We start from the raw sequence: 22,452 nt of genomic DNA on the forward strand, positions 1-22,452 counted from the left end.
TCAAGACAGAAGGGCCTGGGTCCTTGCATTGTGCAAAATTTTGAGTAGTGTTGTACTTCAAGATTTCAACTCTAGTAATTTACCCCTAGGACTTATGCATATCCTGAGTTTGCCCAGGTACTTTCTTTTCTCCTATAAAGGTGAAACTTCTATCCTTAACTAATAATAATAACAAGGTAGTAACAACATGCCAACAACAACAATAATAATAATTATAATGTATAACTATATATAAAACCTTGAATCATAATGCTTAGCACTATATATTAAATCATGAATGGTTCATCTCTTAAGAGTGGAAGGCTTTCCATACCCTTAGGATGATTGCAATATCAATTTGCCGTGAGGATGTTGTAATAAAGCTCTTGTGGACTATATCATATGGTCTCCCTTAACCTAGATGTGTTGGTAGTTGTCAATTGGGTTGGGTGAAAATTGATTTCAAGGTGCTGGCCAGTCATGCATATAGTAGACTTTTTCACCATATTCATATTGCTTCATATCACTAGGGGTGACAATCGAGTCAAATCAAATCAACTATGAGTGACAAATCAAAAATCTGTTAACCTGAACCCCGCCTTATTTACTAAATGGATCAAAAATGAAGAATGAAATATAACCTTTTTATTGAACAGGTAATCCAATCATAACTGCGTAACTTGTTTAATACGTAGCTTCAAACAAGTTAAGTGGGTTAAGAAGATCCTATATAGGTTAAATTGATTTAAAACAAGTTAAGTTGTTCTTAAATAGATTAAGTTGTTCTTAAATAGATTAAACAAGCTAGGTCATGATTTGACTTAATTATTCAACAAGTTAATGGGTTAAAAAGGTTAGAAGCCTAAACACAACTCAAGCCATTTATGATCTGAACCTATTTGTGCTAAAATCGGACCTGCTTAATGTGGGTTAATTATGAATCAGATTAATGGGTTGGATCATAAATTATCCCTCATAGAAATAAGTTTCGAGAATAATTCTTTCTTTATGACGTAGCTTTGCCATTGTTGAATTGATCAAAGTGCTTCTAGCATCTAGAAAAACAATATCAAAAGTTGTATCTCAATTGGAAACTCGAAAGATCAATCCACATCGCATTGGTATGTTCTTTGGAGATTGGCCAAGTCCAAGCAACAAACCTCAAAACTACATAAGGTGGAAGCATTACCAGCCTAACAAAGTACTGGTTTGTCATGGGGTAAACTAGGGGTGCGATCGAACTGAGTTGAGTAATTAAAAGCTCGAGCTCGAGTTGATTTAAAATAACTTGGCTTGAAACTTGAGTAGAGATTGATTGAGCCTTAATATTCCAAGTTCAAACTTGGCTCAATGAAAAAAAAGACAATACTCAAAATTGACTACATTTGAATATCAACTGAGTTATATTCGAGTTTTAGCCTACTATATATATATATATATATACACACACACACACACACACAGACATACATACATACATACATACATATATATATATATATATTTGAATAAACTTATAAGCTTTTAAGCCCGATATCTTGTTACTCAAAACTCGATATAAGTTGAATTAAGTTGAGCTTGAGTAGCTCACAAGCAGTTCAACTCGTTTGCACTCTTGAGATAAATAGATATTTGTAAATTTAAAAGCATATCTACTCATCCATTTAAACTATAGTAGAAGCACAGTAAAGGATATTGCCATTAGAGCTCAACTATTCGTGTTGGATCTATTGTTATGAAAAAAGATTGTGTTGCTGTCGGGTTCGGGTTGTGCCTTTCATGAGAAAGAATGATTCTCCTTCTTTCGTGATTAATTATTGGATCACCTAATGGCCACTTTGAGATCTATGCAATTAAATGAAAGAAAAATTTGGAGTGCGTTGAGAGTTGAGCAAGATGCTATCCCATGCTTGACGTCACAATCGAAAAGCGGCCATTCTTTTGGGTGAAAGATACAACCCGAACCAATAGCAGCCATGTTCCATTCAGGCCTTCCCATATGACCCAAGTAGCATGCTTAACCTCAAATGGTAGGTGAAAAACCCTTAGGTAGCAAGCCAAGAGCATGGAGATGTTGTTTAGTTGCCAACCTTCTCCATGAAGCTCTCCATACAAACATCTGCCCATGAGGTGGGGTTTCAAGCTTCCATACTTGCTTCCAAAGAATAGAGGAGTGCTCAATCTAAGTCCTGGATTGCAGTAGAAACTGGTAAGCCAAGCTTGCTGTACCCATGCCCACGGTGTCATGCTTCCAAACCTAAAGATTTGGAGTGAAGGGAGTTGAAGGGAGGCAACCTGACGCATCTATCTCTCCTGGGCATGACTATAAGACTCCAATCCTCATTGGAGAATGTTCGATTCGAAGTTAAATTTGAGTGAATAAGTGGCCTCCTCCCCACCATATGGACGAACCCAACAAGTGAGTACGTCACTCCAGTACTATTGAAGTCTATGAACTATATATCATTTTCAGACAGCGTATCTGGATCGCTAGAATACACTCTATTTGACAATCATTTGTGTCCTGATATTTAATCACAGTTCGATATCCATCGTGATTTGAATCCAGATCATTTCGTTGAAAATGAAGGCTCATTTTGCTGAGATGCCACCTCAACGGGCTTTACCAATCTAACATCCAAACCCTTTTTTTTGGCAATAGAAAAATCTAATCAGTGGCAGCACAGTTAGAAAAAAATTCTAACACATTGTACCCATTGTCCGTGATCACGGTCTCCACCGAACCTCACGCTTACCATGATTCTGCAATACAGCAAGGACATGCTTAGTAGGCGAAAGGATATTTACCAATTTTGGGATCTCTAACATATGTAATTCCCTGGCATGCCCCTTAGCCCAAATAAAAAAGTGCCCAATCTTAGCAACAATCTCAGGAATAGAATCAAGAACCCAAGTTGTGGCCAACCGCATCCAATAGTTGGGAATATAAGCAAGAAAAGAATCACCAAGCACAACTCTATCAGATGGATAGGGAATAAGCTTCTGGCCCACCATCTTACTATTGCCTTTCTGCACCAGGAACTGATGCTGGCCAGTCGAATATGCTCCCTGAAATCAGTAGAACTGAGGTTGGCCAGTAATTGAATGCTTCCTTGAAATGAGCACGACCAAGGAAAAGGACAAGTATCTTCCTGCAAATTTATATCATACTATGCCATAATAAGCCACCTAAGCCAATCGTGGAGTATAAAGGGAAAGGGATGCATAAGACTTATCCTCATTAATCCCCTCGTTAATGATGACATAATAATGGATTTAGAAGAGCATGAATCGATGCACCAATGGAGATGGAATGGAGTGATATTTATTTTTTACAACGTATCCTACCACATCTATTTTAAAGTAGAAATTGAAGGATCAAAATGAGATGAAACTTCTTTTACGAATGGAGACCGTACTTTCCATCCATGACTTTTTGGAAAAAAAGAAACGAATGACACATCATCCATGAGACCGTCTTGTCACACCATCCTTTCCTCTCGGCCCATCCGTGCGGCCTTTCTCCTTTCTGAAGTAAAATTCTTTTCTTTCCTTTGCCATCGACTGTATTCATCCGTGCACAATCCATAGTCAGATAATACACATCTTATGAGTTAATCATACAAAATCTTTAAAATATTATATTTATTAATACATAGTACATATTTAAATAATGCATACTTAATAAATTTTTAATATATATTTTGAATTTTTCTAATGTATATCATATAAAAATTTAATATATATTTTTAAATAAATTAATATACACCTAATTAAATAGATGTATAATTTATAAAATATCATATTCATTAGTACATAACACATAGGAAAATTTTATGCACTCGGTGAGTTTTTAATAGATCTACATCACAAATAGAAATGTGTATTCGATTTTTTTGATTTAAGATGAATCGAAATTTTAAAAATTAAATTTTTAAATTTATATTTTATAAAATCAAAAATTAAATCGAAATAGCTCAAAATCAAATAAACTAAATCAAAACAATTTTGATTCGGTTCGATTCGATTCAGTAATTCAATTTTGAACTTCTTTATTATGCACTTTGGATTTTGATTTAGACTAATTAAATTCTATAATAATTTTATTATTTGAACTGCAGAATTGTATTTGGACATAATCTAGATCGACATGATTTAGAAGGGACATGATAAGTGAGTTTGATTCAAAATTAGATTAAATAAATTATAAAAAATAATTTTTTTAAAAAATAAATTATTTTGAGATATTATCATACGTCCTTCTAAACATAAATATTATCCAAAGAAATAATATCAATTTGACTCATCTAAACGGGATATCAAAGAAATAAAGAAAAAAAAAATTTATACAAATATATTCTCAAAATATTAATATTTAAAAATAAATTATTATAAACTCAAAGCTGGAACCTCCTCTTACATAGCAGATGCAGTGTGGATGGCATGCATCGAGAATTGATCAAATACAAAAGGTGACGTAGCGTGTTATCTACTGTAGAATTTGACGGGACATAATTGGACTATCTAGTTCAAATAATATTTAATCCAAATATAAATATTAAATTAAAAAAAATCAAATGATTTTGATTTTTGATTAATCAAAATTATTAAATTAAATATCAAAAATCGAATTGATAAAAAATTTTGATTCAATTTTAAATCAAAATTAATTTTTTTTTAAAAAATTAAATTAAATATCGAAATAATTAATCGTTTGAATCGATTTTCGATTAATCAAACTATTTACACACCGCTGATCACGTGCCTTTACAAAAGTACAATATTCTAATATGGTAAAAAAATTAACCAGATGTCAAAGTCTATTAGTTGATCGAGCCACAAATTAGAAAATTTTCCTCGGGGTCATACCCGGGCAAAATTGTCCCATCCATTGACTGCATTTACCTCTTCCTTCTAACCCGTAACCATTGGGGGGGGGAGAAAAAAAAAAAAACATTGGAGAAAGGCGGTGGTTTTTCTACCTACCGCTCGAGCGAGTCAGCTTTTTTTTTGTTTTTTCCCCGTATAACGCGGTAAATATCCCGAGGGCTTGGGTTGGCCCAAACTTGTCTCCGAAGGCTCCCCAACTTTTCCAAAGTACCAACTCTCTCCCCCTCTTCTGCCGGGCATTATTATTATTATAATAATAATTTCCTATCGCTATATAGCCGCTTAGTAGTTGTCGTTGTCTTCCCTTCGAGCCCTAGAGGAAGCAGCTATCTATCTTCGTCTCACCGTCTCGATCCCCGTCGCCGCCGGAACTCGCCTCGAGCCCTCTCGGTCTTGGTTTATGAGGTGACATCAGATAAAGATTTCCATCTGTTTCGTCTTTGATATAGCACAGTTGAGCCGGTGTTGGTGTTGATTTGTGCTTTTCTCTGTTTTTTTTTGTGGATTCCTTAGGGTTCTATTTTTTTTTTGTTGATTCTTGTTTCTCCTGCTTCGATTTTCTGTGTGGATCCATGTTTCTTCAGCTTTCGTGATGCGATTTGGGTGGTTGTTTTCCCGTGGGAAAGATCCGATCTTGGTGGATCTAGCGCCTCTGAGGACTCGTTTTTGTCCTCTATCGAGGACATCTGATTGCATGATGATTTCCTGATTCCTTACGGGTGTGAGATTTGTTGGTAGAAAGAATTCTCTATGTATACGTTTTTTTTTTTTTTTGATTGAGATTTTAGTTGATTAGTTTGAACGACTAAAAACTTTATTTATTTATTTATTTTAACTGCATGTTGACAAATTATCTGGTATCTGTGATTTAGAACTCGGATTTATCTTCTGTGTGTACTGAGGACATCTAATTGCGTGATTATTTCTTGATTCCTTAGGGTTTTAAGATTTTGTACGTAGAAAGGATTTTTTCTCGATACATCTTTTTATGGATTCAGATTTTAATTGATTTGTTTGAACCTTTTATACTTGTCGATTTAACGACTTCAAAAACTGTATTTATTTATTTAGACTGCGTGTTGACAAATTAATTTTCTTTTGGTTCCTTGTGCAGCTCGAAGGAGAAGCCAACTCTCGGGTATGCTGACGTTTTGCAAATCTTTATGTATATCACATATATTCATTTTTTTTTAAGAAATTAACTTGAATGTTTTATGCTGCATGATATGGGATTGGAGAAGCTCTTTTTTCTATGATTATTATTTTTGTGAATTTAGTTGCACCTGTGATTTCTGGTTCATATTGTACCTAATTGTGGTGGATGCAATTTATGGACGTTGAGGCATATCAATCGCATAGCCTCAGGAGATAGTGTCTTAGGCATCCAAACAGATTAGGTTGTGGGCAAAAGGTTCCATTATCTATCATCCATCTTATTTGTGCCCATTCCACCAAATTTTGTGCTCATTATATTGTCCCCTTGAATCATGTCAGTCCAACTTTTTAAATACCTAACATTAGTTAACTACTTGAAAGGAAAATATTATATATATGTTTGTACAAAGAAATGAATTGATTATATTTACATATGTCACTGTATCAATGCTTAAAAATGGTTTGCTAGGATAATTGATTGATATTATATTCCCCTTTGCCTCCTTATAGTTAAAACCTACATTCATTTGTTATCAATATTTTCCAAGCCTTCCATACATCTTTAGACAATTTTCTACACATAAGAATTCTTCAACAGCCTTAAATGTTGATCCATAGTTACCAGATTTGCCCTACCCCCTGGAATCGCGTTCTGGTTCGTGCATCCCAATTCGTGGGATGGTTATGTACCGGAATGCTGCGATATGCGTCCCAATTCACTGAAGTTGGCGACCCAAACAATATACAGGCTTTTACCAGAAAAACAACCGAAAAGAGAAGAGAACCTGAATTCCTACTAGATTTGGATGAGATAAATAGAAAATTTTGTGTGAAGTTGATTTGCACAGAGAGGTTTGGATTATCGGAGATGAAGGCTTCACTCTCTGCAGACTAATTTCTTCGGGCATATACGGGAGACTGATTTCTCTTTAGACTAAACTTTGCAACAAATTGATTTTAGTAAATAGAAAAGATAATTGCTCTATGTAATATTTGTGTAAGCGAACCCAATGCAGCTTCATAGCGTACCGCAAACCCAACTAGCGTATTAGAGAAGCCTACCCCTATCGTACCCTATAAACTCCTAAGTGTCGTACCCCATACCCGACCCCGTACCACGACTCCAAACATACTGCGAATTTAGTAACTATGTGTTGATCATTATTCTTGTTTCTTGAACTTATCAATGACCTCAAGTCTATCATAGTTAATAAATTATGAACCATTGATGGTGAGTTTAGGAAGTTACTGTGATTAACTTATTAGATGCATTAATTGTAATTTAATTACTCTGTGGCTGATAACAAAGGCATAGATGAATAATGGACTACAATCCATTGTAACAGTTATATTTATATTAGCATCCTTGCTTCTTTAAATATATGTGATTTTCATTCTTTGATGATTGGATTTTCATGTCTTTTGTTTTATATCCTTTTAGGTGGTGTTTGGTGACCCAAATGGTATCACCACGATGGTTTAAGATTACCAATGATCTGAATCTTGAGGTGATTTAATTCTCAGTGATCTAAGATCATTGCATTTGGGAGGCCATGGTCCAGTGATTAAAGATTCCTGAGTTTCTATCAGTAATCCATTTGGTATTTCATGGGAATCCAAGATTATCGACCATATAATATCAAAATTATCCCTAATATATTTCATAAAAATATATTTATTAATTATATAAAAGATATTATAATACAATATTAGTATATTTATTAATATATTGATTACCGATATATGCAATAAAAAATATTAATTAGTTCTATAAAATATTAATCCTATAAAGATATGTTAATTGTTATTATAAAATTAATATTTTTATTTATACTTATAAGATATTATTTTTTATCTAATATTTATTTGGATGAGGAAAATAAAGCAAATAGAAGCATTATAATAAATAATTTCATTATATAGATATAAAGTGTAATAATATATTTGTACCATAATTTGAAATTATCATTGAATAATAATGTGATAATAATATGATTAATAATATAATTCAATTTTTTCTATTGGATTTAGGAGTATTTTTGTACTCACAATTCAACCCAAGATGACTGTGCTCGGGTGATCTTGGATTTCCAACCTCGGACAAGTATTTCGTCATTGGGTTGGGCAGTGATTTGAGGAGTGGGGGGTGCTTTGGGATTACTGCCATGTAGGATATTATGATGCAATCAAATACAATGATCTCATCATCTCCATCCACATCATCCTTGATCTTGGGATGATCATCTCATATCAAATGCCCCCTTATTGTAGTACGCCAGCATTAAGTCATAACTAGTGTCACCCATATGAGAGGATTTGGAGGATGATTCCTTGACATGAGTGCTATGTGATGAATGTGTTTGTTTTCCTAATGGTTTCATAATTATCTTTCCCTAGCAGTCAAATAATTTTTGAAGAGCATTGCAAAAACAGTTATCAAGTGTATTAGTATCAAGAACTGAACCATGTGTGCTCACAAAGCAAAATTCAACATTGAAGCATTTGTTCCATGGGTTCAAGAAAAATATGTTCTGTAGGCAGGTCATTTGATTCTTCACATAAATCAGATATCAAGAGTTTTTGTGTTTCTCTTTGAAGATTGTGTTATTGCTAGAAGAGAAAAGCTGTGAAAAAAATTAGGAGAACAAATGCATCGATCACTTAGTGCTGTTAATATGGGGGATTTTCCTTTGGAGCATTTCTCATAGTTGACAGCATTAAAGACTTGATGCTGGAGTACTACGACAAGAGATCGAACAAGGTACTATGATCATTTAACTGTTAAGAGTGTAAATTTGAAAAAAGCGAAGAGCACACATGCACATTTTTACATTATTCTATAGATTGCCTGTTATCACTTGTTTGTTACTAAGATAATCATAATCTTATTATAATTATGTAGCACGCTTATTGCAGAAATAATAATTTTGACATCTTCAAATGTTGAGAAACCAACTAAAGGAACTACTTGGCCTTACAATTGACTTGTGATTTATTGACCATTCCTAATTCTGCAAATGTATAGATGACAACATCTGCATCTGGTTTCAAGGATGTAGATGATTTTCTAATTCATTGTCCCCATTTTCTGTTGTGACTCTTATTTCTACTCATGATGGGCTTAATAAGAAATATCAATGAAAGGTAATTTTCAGAAAAAAGATGCATATTTAAACTTTTTGACATCTAGCATCTTATATGTTATGCGCAAATTTTATGTTCTATGGATGCATATAACATGACTTATGTCAAGGGTAATAATGCTTTTGTAGCCTCCTAGTTTTATTATATGCAGGTTTATTATGGTCATATAATGTATCGCATTGATGCAAGGTTTTAAATCTCGTGAGACGGGGTTATCCCGATTTTTTCTATGGAACGGGACGCACCACCATCCCGCTCCGTCCCAATACTTGGGATAGAGGATGTCCCAAGATGTCCCAATTGGGACGCTGTGATGCTAGCGGGACGGTTCTGTCCTGACATATAAGATGGCACCCTGTCCCAGTCCCCCGTTGGGACCTGAATCCTTGCATTGATGCATGCATATTGATAGTGAATGCATAGATACAGGTGGTGCACATGTAAAAATGTTCTTATAATAATTGAGTTTAAGGCTATAATAGCCCAAAGATGTCCAAAATGGGTTATTTTTGCCCACAAAAAGCGACCTGTGTTTGCAAGAATGAAAATAAATGGATTTTTCTTGTAAAATACCCACCATAATCTTTTGTACTCAAAACTAAGGATAATATTTTTGTGAAAGAAAACCAAGAGAACTAGTCTTTATAGGTAGTGTTCACTTCATTCAGTTAATAAATATATCAGCATAAAATGTACACTTCCCTTTTGTCATCTTTAGTAATAGTTGGAAGGCTTGGGGGGAGGGGGATGGTTACTAGTTCAAGTGAGCACAAATAGATGATCGCTTGCAGGTATGATGGAGAAATTTTTGATAGGACGTCAGCAACCCTGTTCCCATCACACTCAAGTGGGTGATCTCATCATAAAAAGGCAGAAATGAGCTTAAGCATATAGTGGTGCAATTTTGCACTTGTAACCATACACAACCATCCTGCCTTTTTGCTACTATTTGGGGTTGGCTGAGTTTCTCACTTATCTAAATCTTTTTAATCACCGAGTTCTTTTTCGTGATTTGATAAAAGAAGTTTTATGTATATCTTTTTAATTAATATCTGTATGCCCACGATACTAGTGATGATTCAGCTGTCATCCTTGTGTAATAGAAGGAATTAATTGCCATTTATGTGTTACTTTTTGTTGTGTCTTTTGTTAAATGGACTTGTGGTCACATCAGATGTTCTCAGTTTTATGCTGTCTTTTTTTTTTTTTGTTTTATAATATTAGGCAGGACGCTGGTAATACATTATCAAAAATTAATTGTAATAGATGCTGGTAATACGTTATCAAAAATTAATTGTAATACTGATGCAGTGGCACGCGGATCAAGACCCGCAAAAGGAATATAACTGCTCCTTTGGACCCTTCAGCTTTTGCAGATGCAGTGGTCCAGATATATCTGGATAATGCTGGTGATCTGGTAAAGCTTTCCGTCTTTGAAGTATTTTGCGATTTCTTATTATGATGTAGTACAAAAAGGATGAAGAATGGAGGAAACTAATTTTGTTGTTCCTAAGCTTTAAAAGTTGCAAAATTCCTTTAATTTTCTGTTCATAGAAGTTTATGAACTGGTCGGGGGATAATACCTGGAATGATCTATGGAGATTGACTCATGGTTATTTTATTTATTGCCATACTAGGTTTTGCTCTACTTGTTATGCATGTGCTTTGGCTTAGAAAATTCTTATGGGCTTGCTTTGGCAACCCTGCTGCTGGAGCAGATTGACTTATTAGTGTACTGCATATAAATTAGTTCCAATCCAAACTCATGTAAGACTAGGACTTTCGCAATCTTAATAGTTGGCAAGTGTTTCTTTTCACTTAGCTTTTCTTCTTGACAGGAACTTGTTGCCAAAAGCATCGAATCTTCAGATCTTAACTTCTCACGATATGGTGACACCTTTTTTGAGGTAATTCAAAATTTTCTTTTATTTTGGACCATGCATTTATTTATGACCATGCATCATAACGTCTTTTGTTGTCTGTTGTGCTTGCTTGCATGTCTTTGTGCACACATGTAAATGCACACAAACTGATTTCTCAGTAACTGTGATATCTTTCATTCTGTTGTGGGAACTTCAAGCATCATCTTTCTTGATGAATTGTCTCTAAGAAGCTTGGTCATCTTCAATCATCATGACTGGATAATATTGTTTGGAGTTATTTTGTGAATTTCTTAGAAGCGAGATACTGATGTTACAAAGAAATAAATTCTTTCATGAAATGGTCAACGAATTGTTGTAAACATTAATCTTAAAAAAAAAAAAAAGCTGAACTATCCGGTTGAATACTGAAGGCACATCAACATCATTGGAAAAAAGTTTGGCATACTCGCTCAACTCAAATAAAATCATATATTCGTGCATTGAAGAATATAGCTTGATCCATGCTATATCACCATAACATGAACCAGTAAAGCCTTTCCTTTTCCCCACTTTTGCTAGTTGATCTCAGTAAAGATCAAGATTTGAAGTTAATGGTCAGAACTAGAGTTCACCATCTCAGTGTTGGACCCTATACCTGTGTCAACTTGTTACTATGTTGGTACGGGGCTGGTTCGGCATACCAAATGTTGGTATGCTTTATGTACGTATAATGGTATGTTGTGTCCTGTACCATCCGGTTTGGTATAGTACGGCAAACCATGGTTAACAATATTAGTTCATCTAGATTTTTTATTAACTCATTTTCATCTTAGGTGGTTTTAATTTTGGAAAGATTTGGAATGTCAGAACAATATATTACAGCATTCAAGCCAAATTTTGATTGCGAATGATTATTTCAGATTTAAAAGCTAGAAATTAAGAAATACCCCAGGAAAGAGGAAAAGTTAATAAAAACTTGGGAAGGGAAAGGAAGTGAGAGAGCACAGAGAAGGGATGAGGAAGATGGACCAGTTAGGGTTACAATACATTGATCTGGTGTTTGGTTAGGGTGATGAGAGGGAGGATGGATGGGGTTGGATAGATGGATGGTCTCCATCTTGGTTCAAAATTTCTTAGGAACGATGGATGGAAAGGAGGGATTACCCATCCATCGGGGCCCATCAATTTGCATCCTCCCAAATTGAAGGATGCAAGAAAGGATGTATGGAGTATGTGAGGGATGGGTTTCAACATTGATAAAATTATCCCTTGTTAATTTTTTTATAAAACCCTTAGGGTTCATTTGGTTGGGGTATGTCAGATTGTGGGATAATCTAACAATTTCTGGGAATCATTTATTTGGAAAAATGAGTGCGGAGGAAAATAATTTTTACTATGTTTGGTTGGTGGAAAAATTATTCCGAAAAATGACACTAGAAAAAGATTATTATGTATAGTTGGAGGTAAATGTATATAAGAATATGGTCAAATTTACAAATATACTCTTAAACATAAAATAATTTTTTAATACTAGGATAGCGTTATCATCTCCAATTAGTTTTTATAGAATCACTATAATCACATAGCCCTTTGCATAATGCTATCTCATTTTAATTTTTTTGTAAAATCTCTTTATTAAATAAATTTGCAAAAATATCAAAATAAATTTAATGATTACATATGCAGCTTTATTTGGGGTATTTTTGTCAAGTATGGATTATCAACATTCAAAAATTTATCAAATACCAACCCTCCATGGTATTTGTTTTACCTTCTCTCTCCGAAAAATAATGAGGCCTGCCAATTCTTTTACCATCTTTTTCTTTTTCGTACTAAACATAATAATCTGACATGGGATTTATTTTTTCATGCTAGATTACCTCCAACAAAACGGACCCTTACACTTTTCACCTTTCATTCATTTTATTTATATATTTTTTTTATTTTACCTATATTATTTATCTTATACTTTTAAATTTTATTATTGATTATTTTAATTTTAGTACATAATTTTCATAATTATAAGTAACTAATTAGAATTGTCTTCTAGTTTATAATTTATATTCACTGTTTTTTTTTGTTAACTATTTCAATAAAATTAATTAACTATTTAAATTTAATTATAAATTCATTAATTATTTATAATTAATATATTAATAAATTTATTCATATGTAATTAATTTATAAAATTATTATTAAATTAAATTAAAATTAAGTATTTTTATAATTTTATATAAGTATAAATTATAAAGATCATAAGTTTATATATTGCTATACTTTTATAGTATAAATATGGGTTATGAATTGATAATAATAATACTATTTTTTTTTGTGGAAGGGTAGTGTAGTAAAAATGTCATACAAATATCATCCATTTTTTTATTTTTTTATACAAAACAGAGGAGAGAATCATTTCCATGCATCTTTTTATGTTTCACTAAACACATGGAAAAATGGATAGAAGATTTATCCATCTTGTCCTTCATCTATCCTTCCTCCTCTATCCCTCCTTCCTCCAATCCATCCTTTGTACCAAATAGAGGGTGAAGGACAAAGTGAAAGGGTTAAGTTAGGATTATGTTTATTGATTGCTTGTTGTCCTGAATTTGTGTATGGGACAGCAGTAATCATATTTAAGAAAAGATAATTGAGGGGCTTGCAAAAACTGCCCAATGGTTTTGGTGGATGTTGGGTATGGGATTCTCAACATTTTTGGCCCCAATGGTTTTGGTGGATGTTGGGTATGGGATTCTCAACATTTTTGGGTTAAATAAGTTGGCCTGAATGAGAAATCGGGGGGGGGGGGGGGGGGGGGGACTCCCCCCTCTACACCCCCCCCCAATAAAAAAAAAACAAAACACACACACACCAACCCCCAACATAAAAAAAACAATCGGACCAAAAGAAATCTTTTCTTTCAAAACAAATCATACACACTTTTCATCCAGCCTTAATTATAGAGTTTTGTATTTACTTTTTTCCTACAAGCAAGCTGGAAATGTTTAAATAAGAAAGTAAATCTGTTACAGAAATCAGCAAGCAACCATTTTTATCTTTCTGCTTATTTGACTTCAATCAAGATCCCAAAAAATTGAGGTGTCTCAACTTGGACTTCTAAAAGAAACAAATGAAGAAGGCTTTTTGTGCTGGTCACTGTTCGCATTATTGCAGCATGAAAAATACCATGAAGAGTAGCCCATAAGAGAAAAGACATCTACTTCAAAATAGAACTCTCTACAGTACAAACCACAAAGTATTGGTTAAACATCAAAAGGACTTTTAATAGAGGAATTTTATTGATGAGCTGTCAAACAAATCATGTCTGATGACAGCCTCATGACATGGAAATGAACCAAGAGAATGGCCCAGCATCAGATAAGATGAGGCACACACTCAAAGCATACCCATGGTTTCTTCTTTTTCTATTAAATACACTAGAGGGTGTTCCCCTGGTTATCAATTAAAATACCACCAAGGGATAGCTGGGTGTAGCTGAAACAATTTCATGTAATTGCACAGCAATTTGTGACAAAAGCAAAAAGGGAAGGCTTTGCATTTAAACTTGCCCAGCTACAAATTTCATTATATAACAGCTAGGAAGTTGATTGACATTGACTAAGATCATCTAATATTAGCAAGCAAGGTTTGCCGGACTGGTATTGGGGCTTGTACCAGCCGGCGACTGGTTTTGGTGTGGTGCAGGTCTGTAGCGTACCATGCTGGGGCATACCTAAACAAGTAGAGGGAGAAAGTGAGGGAGGAAGAGGGGGGGAGAGAGGGGGGAAGTTTTCTAAGCAACAACATCGTGGCATCGAAGAGGAGGGAGCGAGTGAGCATCTGATGGATAGAGAGAGGGAAAGGGGAGGCTTATTGGTGTTGGTGTCGCAGTATCAGAAGGGGGGGAAGGAGCGAGCATCCAATGGAGAGAGGGGGGGATGCCTATTGGCGATGGCATCATAGCGTTGAAGAGGGGGGAGCTAGCAAGCATCCAGCAGAGAGAGACTGCAAATTGGAGTGAGAGAGCCCTCAAGGGCTCTTGAAGCATCGAACCTGGAGAGGGGCGAGGGCTCTTATAACTGAACCGACTTGCCTTGCCAAACTGTCTTGACTTTGGTGTCGGTTTAGTTTGGTATGGGCTGAACTGCCTGGTTCGATTGGTTTGGCAATCACTGTAACAAGGTTCGCAAAACAAAATAAATGCATCAAATACCACTGCTAATTCATGCATTTTCATGAATTCACGAGCCTGATTAATCCTACATTTGGCATTGGTTATGGTAATCAGCTTGTACCAAGCTGCATGACACTTTCCTAAAATATCATATGCCACAGTTGGTATAAAGTTCCAAGCATCAGTACAATCATAATATCATTGAATTATTGAAAACTTATTCTGGAAGTTAGTTGCAATTTGTTATTTTGTTATATGCTTCTCTGATCTATTGCCAAATAGAATTTCGAGTAGAGCATATTGACAATGTCAAACACAACAAGCTTTTGTATTAAAATTATAGTGGAGATGTTTACTTAGTTCAAATTTGTGCAACTTATTAAGAGCATCAAGTTTCGGTTATATTTGTATTTAATGTAGTGATATTTCCATTTATGGGTCACAAGAAATGGTAAATGATTACATCTAATAATGGATACTGAATTGCAATTGGTACAAATGTATTTTTTTTTTGCAATGAATTTGTTGCATGCTAGGCTGTTGTGAAGGATTTTAGTTTTTATTTCATATGAAGAAATATTAATTTATTTTGAAATCAAAACTAGTATATACTGATTTATTTTTGTTAGAATGCCAGGTGTTGGGCAAGGTGACGCTATCTTGATTCTAGGTTTAGGGGGTTTCTGTGAGACATTTAACTATCTTTTGCTTAGATATCAATATTTCACATTAATCAACCAATGTTTCCCGCCATGTGTCTTTAGCAGACTTGAGTACAACAGTTAAATATTTGTATATTTTGAATTTGCTCAAGTTGATGCAGATCCAAAATTTTGTTACATACTTTTTTTTTATCAACAAAATCTGACTGTAATTTTTTCTGTTTTTGACTTAAGGTGGTCTTCACTGGAGGCCGTACCCAACCTGGCACAATAAAGCCTGATGAAGGAGAAAGGCACCCCTTTTCTGTTCTAGATTGTGAGCCTAAACGTGAAGCTATCTTGCCGTCTGTTCTCTATATCCAGAAAATCTTGCGGCGGAGGCCCTTTCTTATAAAGAACCTTGAAAATGTTATGCGAAGATTCTTGCAGTCTTTGGAGCTTTTTGAGGATGATGGGAGAAAGAAGCTTGCTATTTTCACCGCCCTTACATTCTCTCAGAAGCTATCGGGGCTTCCACCCGAGACTGTCGTCCAGCCATTGCTCAAGGACAATCTTGTGGCCAAGGGGCTAGTTCTTTCATTCATTACAGATTTCTTCAAGCAATATCTGATTGAAAACAGTCTAGATGATCTTATATTGCTTTTGAAACGAGCTAAAATGGAGGATAATCTCCTTGATTTCTTTCCAACTGCCAAACGCTCTAGTGAAGGATTTTCTGAGCATTTCACGTAGGTGTTCCATCTCCATCAGATATTATTCTCTTTCTTTAGCTTTAAAAAGTTCAGTAAATACTCAATGCATACTTCTTAATTACTATTGAAACTCTTGGTATGTGCAAGCTACTCTTAAACAGATAATTCAGAGGGTTTGGGGCACTATATAAACCTCTTATCATGTAACAGTGAGGATGTTAAGATGCCCTTCGTTTTATATACATATAGAGGTTTCTTCCTCTTCATCTTGTTTGCTATGGAGTTATGTTTTAATATGCTTTACAACTCAGGCATACATTATCAATACCAGATCAAATGTTCTGGGAGCAGTTAGTTATTAATTGCCTTCAAAATTCCAATGGTTTTTTAGGACATTTCAAATTTGAGAGTGATGAGGTGAGTGAGGATGGAGGAAGGATTGGACTTAATAATACTTTCAATGAGCCACTTTTGGTTATTTCTAACGGCTGTTTCGCCATTTACATCATAATCTTGCTGTTTCTTGTTTTCAGCAAAGAAGGATTATTAGCTCTTGTTGAATACAATGAGAAGAAAATGTTTGAAGTGAAACTAAAGGAAATGAAATCAGCATTGACTACCCAGATCGCAGAAGAGACTGATGTATCTGAAGTTATAGAGACTGTAAAACAACAGGTTAAAGATGCTAAGTTGCCTGATATCGAGGTTGTACGCATTTTGTGGGATGTATTAATGGACGCTGTTCAATGGTCTGGGAAAAACCAGCAGCAAAATGCAAATGCTGCTCTCCGCCAGGTGATTGTTTTCCCCTAACTTGCAATTTTCTTTTAGCAAAAATTCAGTAGAGACTTGGTATGTCGTGACATTTAATAATTCTTCAATGACAGTGCATAATATTGTATATGTCCTGTGTGTGTGTGTAAACTTACATCTGCATGTGTATATCTTTATATTTGCTTTGCTCGCTTTGGTAGAAGTTGACCTCCAAAGTTACCACTTCCTATTGCTAGTGCTCCACAAAACTCCTAGGTATTTCGTTCTATATTCGCTCAAGAATTTTGTTGCTGCATGATCTAGATCTCAAGGGTTCTTGCCTTCTTGGAATAGTATACCTATTTTGCTTTATTTTTTCTTGTTGCTTCAATTTGCAGCAATTTTAGCTTCATGTCAACTAATGTGGTGCCATGAGCTAGGTTTTTGATGTTATATTTGCACACATCATTTTGACTCATCTGCTATGTCCATTCTTGTGTTTGTGATGTTGCTTTAATCTGTATGGCCATGCACAATTTAGCTTCAGCCTGGAACTTCTTGCAAAATCAAAACCTTACTGAATAAAAGTTCTTAAATTGGTCATTAACTTGTTATGCTATCTCCCTGGCTTTCCTCCTGTGTTGTCCATAAATCTATATGCTCCAAAGCATAATAAGTCTAGCTTTGTGGTGATTTATACCTTCCTTACAATTTTTCCTTCTTGTCCATAATTCTACAATCTACAGAATGGCAATCCATCTCCATGGTGCTGAACCCTTTTGTAAACAACAGCTTATGCATATTCTGAATGCCATTCATAAATTGTTTTTCATATTATTTGTATTGATTTTTCAAATGGATATTGTTTATGGACTTGGCATATGTATGCTCTCCTAGTGTGTCCTATGCTTAGGTCCATGAATTTTTTTTTGTATGGCCTTTACAATTCATTAAGGATTGTATATACTTGCACCTCCCTTTCCTGTCCATGTTAGCGAGTTAATTTTAAATGAATTTTGAATTCTGATGATTTCCTACTTGCACTATTTTTGCAGGTCAAAACGTGGGCCCAGCTTTTGAATGCTTTTTGTACAAATGGGAAGTTGGAACTTGAACTCATGTACAAAGTCCAGATCCAGTGCTATGAGGATGCCAAGCTGATGAAGTTATTTCCTGAAATAATTAGGTCTCTTTATGATCTAGATGTACTTGCTGAGGATACCATTCTTCACTGGTTTCGTAAAGGTGCTAACCCGAAGGGCAGGTATGATATTCTTCTTTTAATCCTTCTTTACAATTTTGTTGATAATTATGGGACTAAAATAAATATTTATCTTGTTATTTCCGACAGTTTTTCTATGAAATTCTAAATTAGCAAAGATAAACGGAAAGAAAATGGAATAGATGCCCCCTTTATCTAGCCATTTTGTCTGGAGTACGTGTGGCAATGGTTCACGTAGGGTTGGGTATCTCTATCAAATATTTAAAACTGTATGCCGTGTATGGCTGGCCAAAGGGCTAAACTCAAAGAAGTGGGGAAGTTTTTTGTTTTCCTTTTTATTTTATATTTTATTTTATTTTATTTTTTTTGGTTGTGTTGGGTTGGGGGTGGGGGGAGCGGGTGGGGGAGAAGGGGGTGCCAAAAAAAAAAAAAAACCCCCCTTCTAGAATAGAGAAACATGATAAATAAAAAAAAATTAAAAAAAAAAAACTTCTATAATACGAAAGATGATGACAGGAAAGGAGGTGGACCAATATATAGGGAATAGAAGGGTTGGTTCCAGTTTCTTAATTCTAGAATAGGTTTTGTCATAGTCAAACCCCTTCTTTTTCTTATTTGACAAATTCAATCCCACCTTTAGTTCTCTTAAGTCTTCCTTGCATTGAGAAACAGAAATAAATTAAGGGGTATATTTATTAAAATTTGGAATGGTCTGTCTATAGAGAAACATGAAATGAGATTTCTTTTGTCTAAAGACCTTAACAGTTCGTAACCCATCAAGCAAAGCCTGACCTAACCTCTTAACAAGTCAAGCTTGCCTGACCTGTGGATAGAATATGTTGCTTAGATGGGGTGAATTTGGGGTGGTCCATTTTACACTTTGCGTGCCCATATCGAACTGCTGGCTGTGGTAATGGAGCATCTAATGATTCTTTTCTTTGGCAAGAAAAGGTCCTTACAAACTCAAATGCATACATTCATCAGTAGAATGCATGCAGATGTGTGTATGTATGTGTGTTTGTTGACAGAAAGAAATCAATTAATGAGGAAGAAAACAATGATCTGTTTCAAATATGGATTATTAGAGGACCTAATGCATGCTTGAACCAACACCTAGTTAATAAGCTATAGTTTTCACAACCTTAAAGAAATTGATCTTCCTTCGTGCAAAACCTTTATTATGAGTTAATCATTAATTTGTGTTCTTGATGTTAATTTGTATGTGGTTATTAGTCAGTTTTATGTGGAATGAGTTCTGATTATGCCCATGCATTGTTCAATTGTTGTTTTCTGGTTTAATATATTTAGAATATGATTAATCAGTTTGTGCATGCTTCTTGTTGTTCTGGGTTATGCTTGACCCAATTCGACCTGAAAAACCTGATGGAATGATAAAATAATCCTCGTCCAACCTGATCAGACCCTAATGGAAGCAAACTTGACTTTCTGGTTCAAACTTTTGACCTGATTCAGATGTGGTTAGATTTTTATTGTGCAAAACCCCAATCCAATGTGACACTTACGTCCCTACTTGCTGCAAGGGATATGGGCACTTCAAAATTAAATAATAAAAGGAACTATGAAGCGGGGATATACTGATGTATCATGCGATGCTTGTATGCAATCAAGGTTAATCATTTTGACTTTATCATCACAGATGTTAAGGTCTTCCCATGTGTATTGACAGGGTGAATTGTGGTGTAAATTACAAACAAAGGGAACAGTATGATGCATGGGAAAGTTTATAGTGCATCAAAGTAAATAAGAAAACTATTTCTAGTAAAATTGGATAAATTTGTGTGTGGAAATTGTAGATCTGGTATATCCTATATTTAGCTTGCATTGGAGGTAACTTACCAAAATTTAGAATTGTAAGAAAATGGCCATGGATAAGCCAAATATATCTAATGAGAAAAAGAAATTAATAATTTAACATATAAGATTAAGGAAGAGAATGTTGGCCTATGTACCTAATTTTGATATATAGAAACAATAATAACAATTATACAGAACAAGCATGGAAGAAATGAAAAAGATGGAAGCATGAATCCTTCATTATGGTCATGAAGGTAAGCTTTTAGCAACCCAACTTCAAAATTTTGACCTCTAAGCAAAACTAGTTTCAAAAATTGGAAAAAAGGGAACTAGCAGGCCACCGCTACAATGGTTATTAAAATCACATGATTACTTTCTCAGCAATAGTTATCACTTACAAACAATTGCTTTACGACCAAGATCTATTGAGTAGCCCAAACTAGTGGGCTTTACTTGAAGGTTCAACTGGAATTTTTTTAAGATATATATCTTATAGAAATTTGAGTGTGATAACAAAGGAATAGATTTAAAGAAGTTTGGTAAGCACGAAAGCTTCAAATTTTCATCCCAACCCATCACAGAAATCTTAGTTAACTAATTCAAAATGGCAACGCATTTCCCCATCTAGTTAATGAATATATAATCCCATTATAGTTCGAAATGTTGAATATCTGGCTGTCAAACCACAGTGGTCGTTTGGTTAAAATAATCAAATTAGAAGATAAATATCTTTCTCGGAGAATCCAGGACAAAGTGTTCATTTAAATATCTAGGGCTAGAGAAGCATAGTAGCATATGTTAATGAATATTAGCATGCTAAGATGTTGCTTGCATTGTAGAAACCCTGATCACATTGCGGTAAAAGAAAAACCACGAGTCTAATTCAACATGTAGAACAAAATGTGGCGATCATTATACGATATAGGAAGATAGCAACCACTAGGCAAACAACTCCTGCAAGCTGAAAACGCATCTAGGGACCTCAATTTGCTCTTTGTTGACATATATAGGGACGCTATGAATGCTTGTGGAAATTTTTGTTGCTCGTTATCGTGATTGTTGATGCAACGGCGTCCAACAATCGCACAGCATACTAGAAATACATTCTTATGTCATGTATCTGCTTTTGTTATTTGGTCTTTTTTCGCATAGCATACTAGAAGTACATGCCCATGTCATCTATCTGCCTCTGTTATTCAGTGGAATGCCTCAACCACTACTCATTCTAGGTAATCGGTTTAAATTATTCTCTTGCTCATTCATATGGGTTGAAGCCTTGGTTTCTTTGTGTGCTCTGACTAAATATTTTTAAATTGCTTTGACCAGATGGTGAGATATTTTTATAAAAAAGAACGGAAGCTGGATCGGTTCTTTGTTTATAATTGGGTCTACTTGTATGGTGGTTGATTTATTACTTGTCTTTTTATCTCTTAGTTTTCTGACACTTGTGATATTGCTTTAGGCAAACTTTTGTAAAAGCCCTGGAGCCCTTTGTAAACTGGCTTGAGGAAGCTGAAGAGGAAGACTGAATGAGAGAATGCTAAAGCTGACTTCCGAGGGGACTAGCAATTTATGTCTACTTTTCCTGTGGGTTCCATGTGTCCAAGTAAAAATGTTAATGCGTAATCTGTGTCAAAAATCATAAATTGTTATCACAATTCTTAAGTTATATGCTGTTACTTGTTTCTGCTCTTGGGCATGCACACGTTGTTGCTTCCGTTAGAGCCACAGTATCAAGTTCTCTGAGACTTCTGGTGTGAAATAATAATATTTACAGTCTGAATTGAGACATGATAATGCCGATATCCATCCTTATTTTGCTGTTTACACTCATTCAGAATGAGAAAGCTGATTCGAGTCATTAGTTTCCATTTTCGTTTTATTTAATCCAAGTGAACTTGTGCTTGTTTTCTCCTGCAGCTAGATTTCTGTCAATTTGAGAGGCATTCAGGGTTCCGAATATTGCCACATTTCTCTGCTCCAAGCTTTTTTGGAAAAAAAATTAAACAAAAGAGCACCATGGATGTTAGAACAACCATTGGCATCCATTATAATTGCAACTAATTATATAATAGCGTCATATTTTTCACATTATTGCTATATGAAA

The 22,452-nt window shown here is 34.7% G+C and overlaps 1 protein-coding gene across 1 annotated transcript; it reads left to right on the forward strand.

Annotated features, from left to right (window-relative positions):
• Positions 1-5,134: 5,134 nt before the first annotated feature.
• LOC105049615 (uncharacterized) lies at positions 5,135-22,142 on the forward strand. Its single transcript, XM_010929331.4, has 8 exons — positions 5,135-5,274; positions 5,984-6,007; positions 10,480-10,585; positions 11,007-11,075; positions 16,098-16,591; positions 17,089-17,350; positions 18,364-18,572; positions 21,808-22,142. Exons 1-8 carry the CDS (start codon positions 5,270-5,272, stop codon positions 21,872-21,874), a joined length of 1,236 nt encoding a protein of 411 aa, XP_010927633.1. The 5' UTR covers positions 5,135-5,269; the 3' UTR covers positions 21,875-22,142.
• Positions 22,143-22,452: the final 310 nt, after the last annotated feature.

The sequence above is a fragment of the Elaeis guineensis genome, chromosome 8 (genome assembly GCF_000442705.2).
Source record: "Elaeis guineensis isolate ETL-2024a chromosome 8, EG11, whole genome shotgun sequence".
NCBI lineage: Eukaryota > Viridiplantae > Streptophyta > Magnoliopsida > Arecales > Arecaceae > Elaeis > Elaeis guineensis.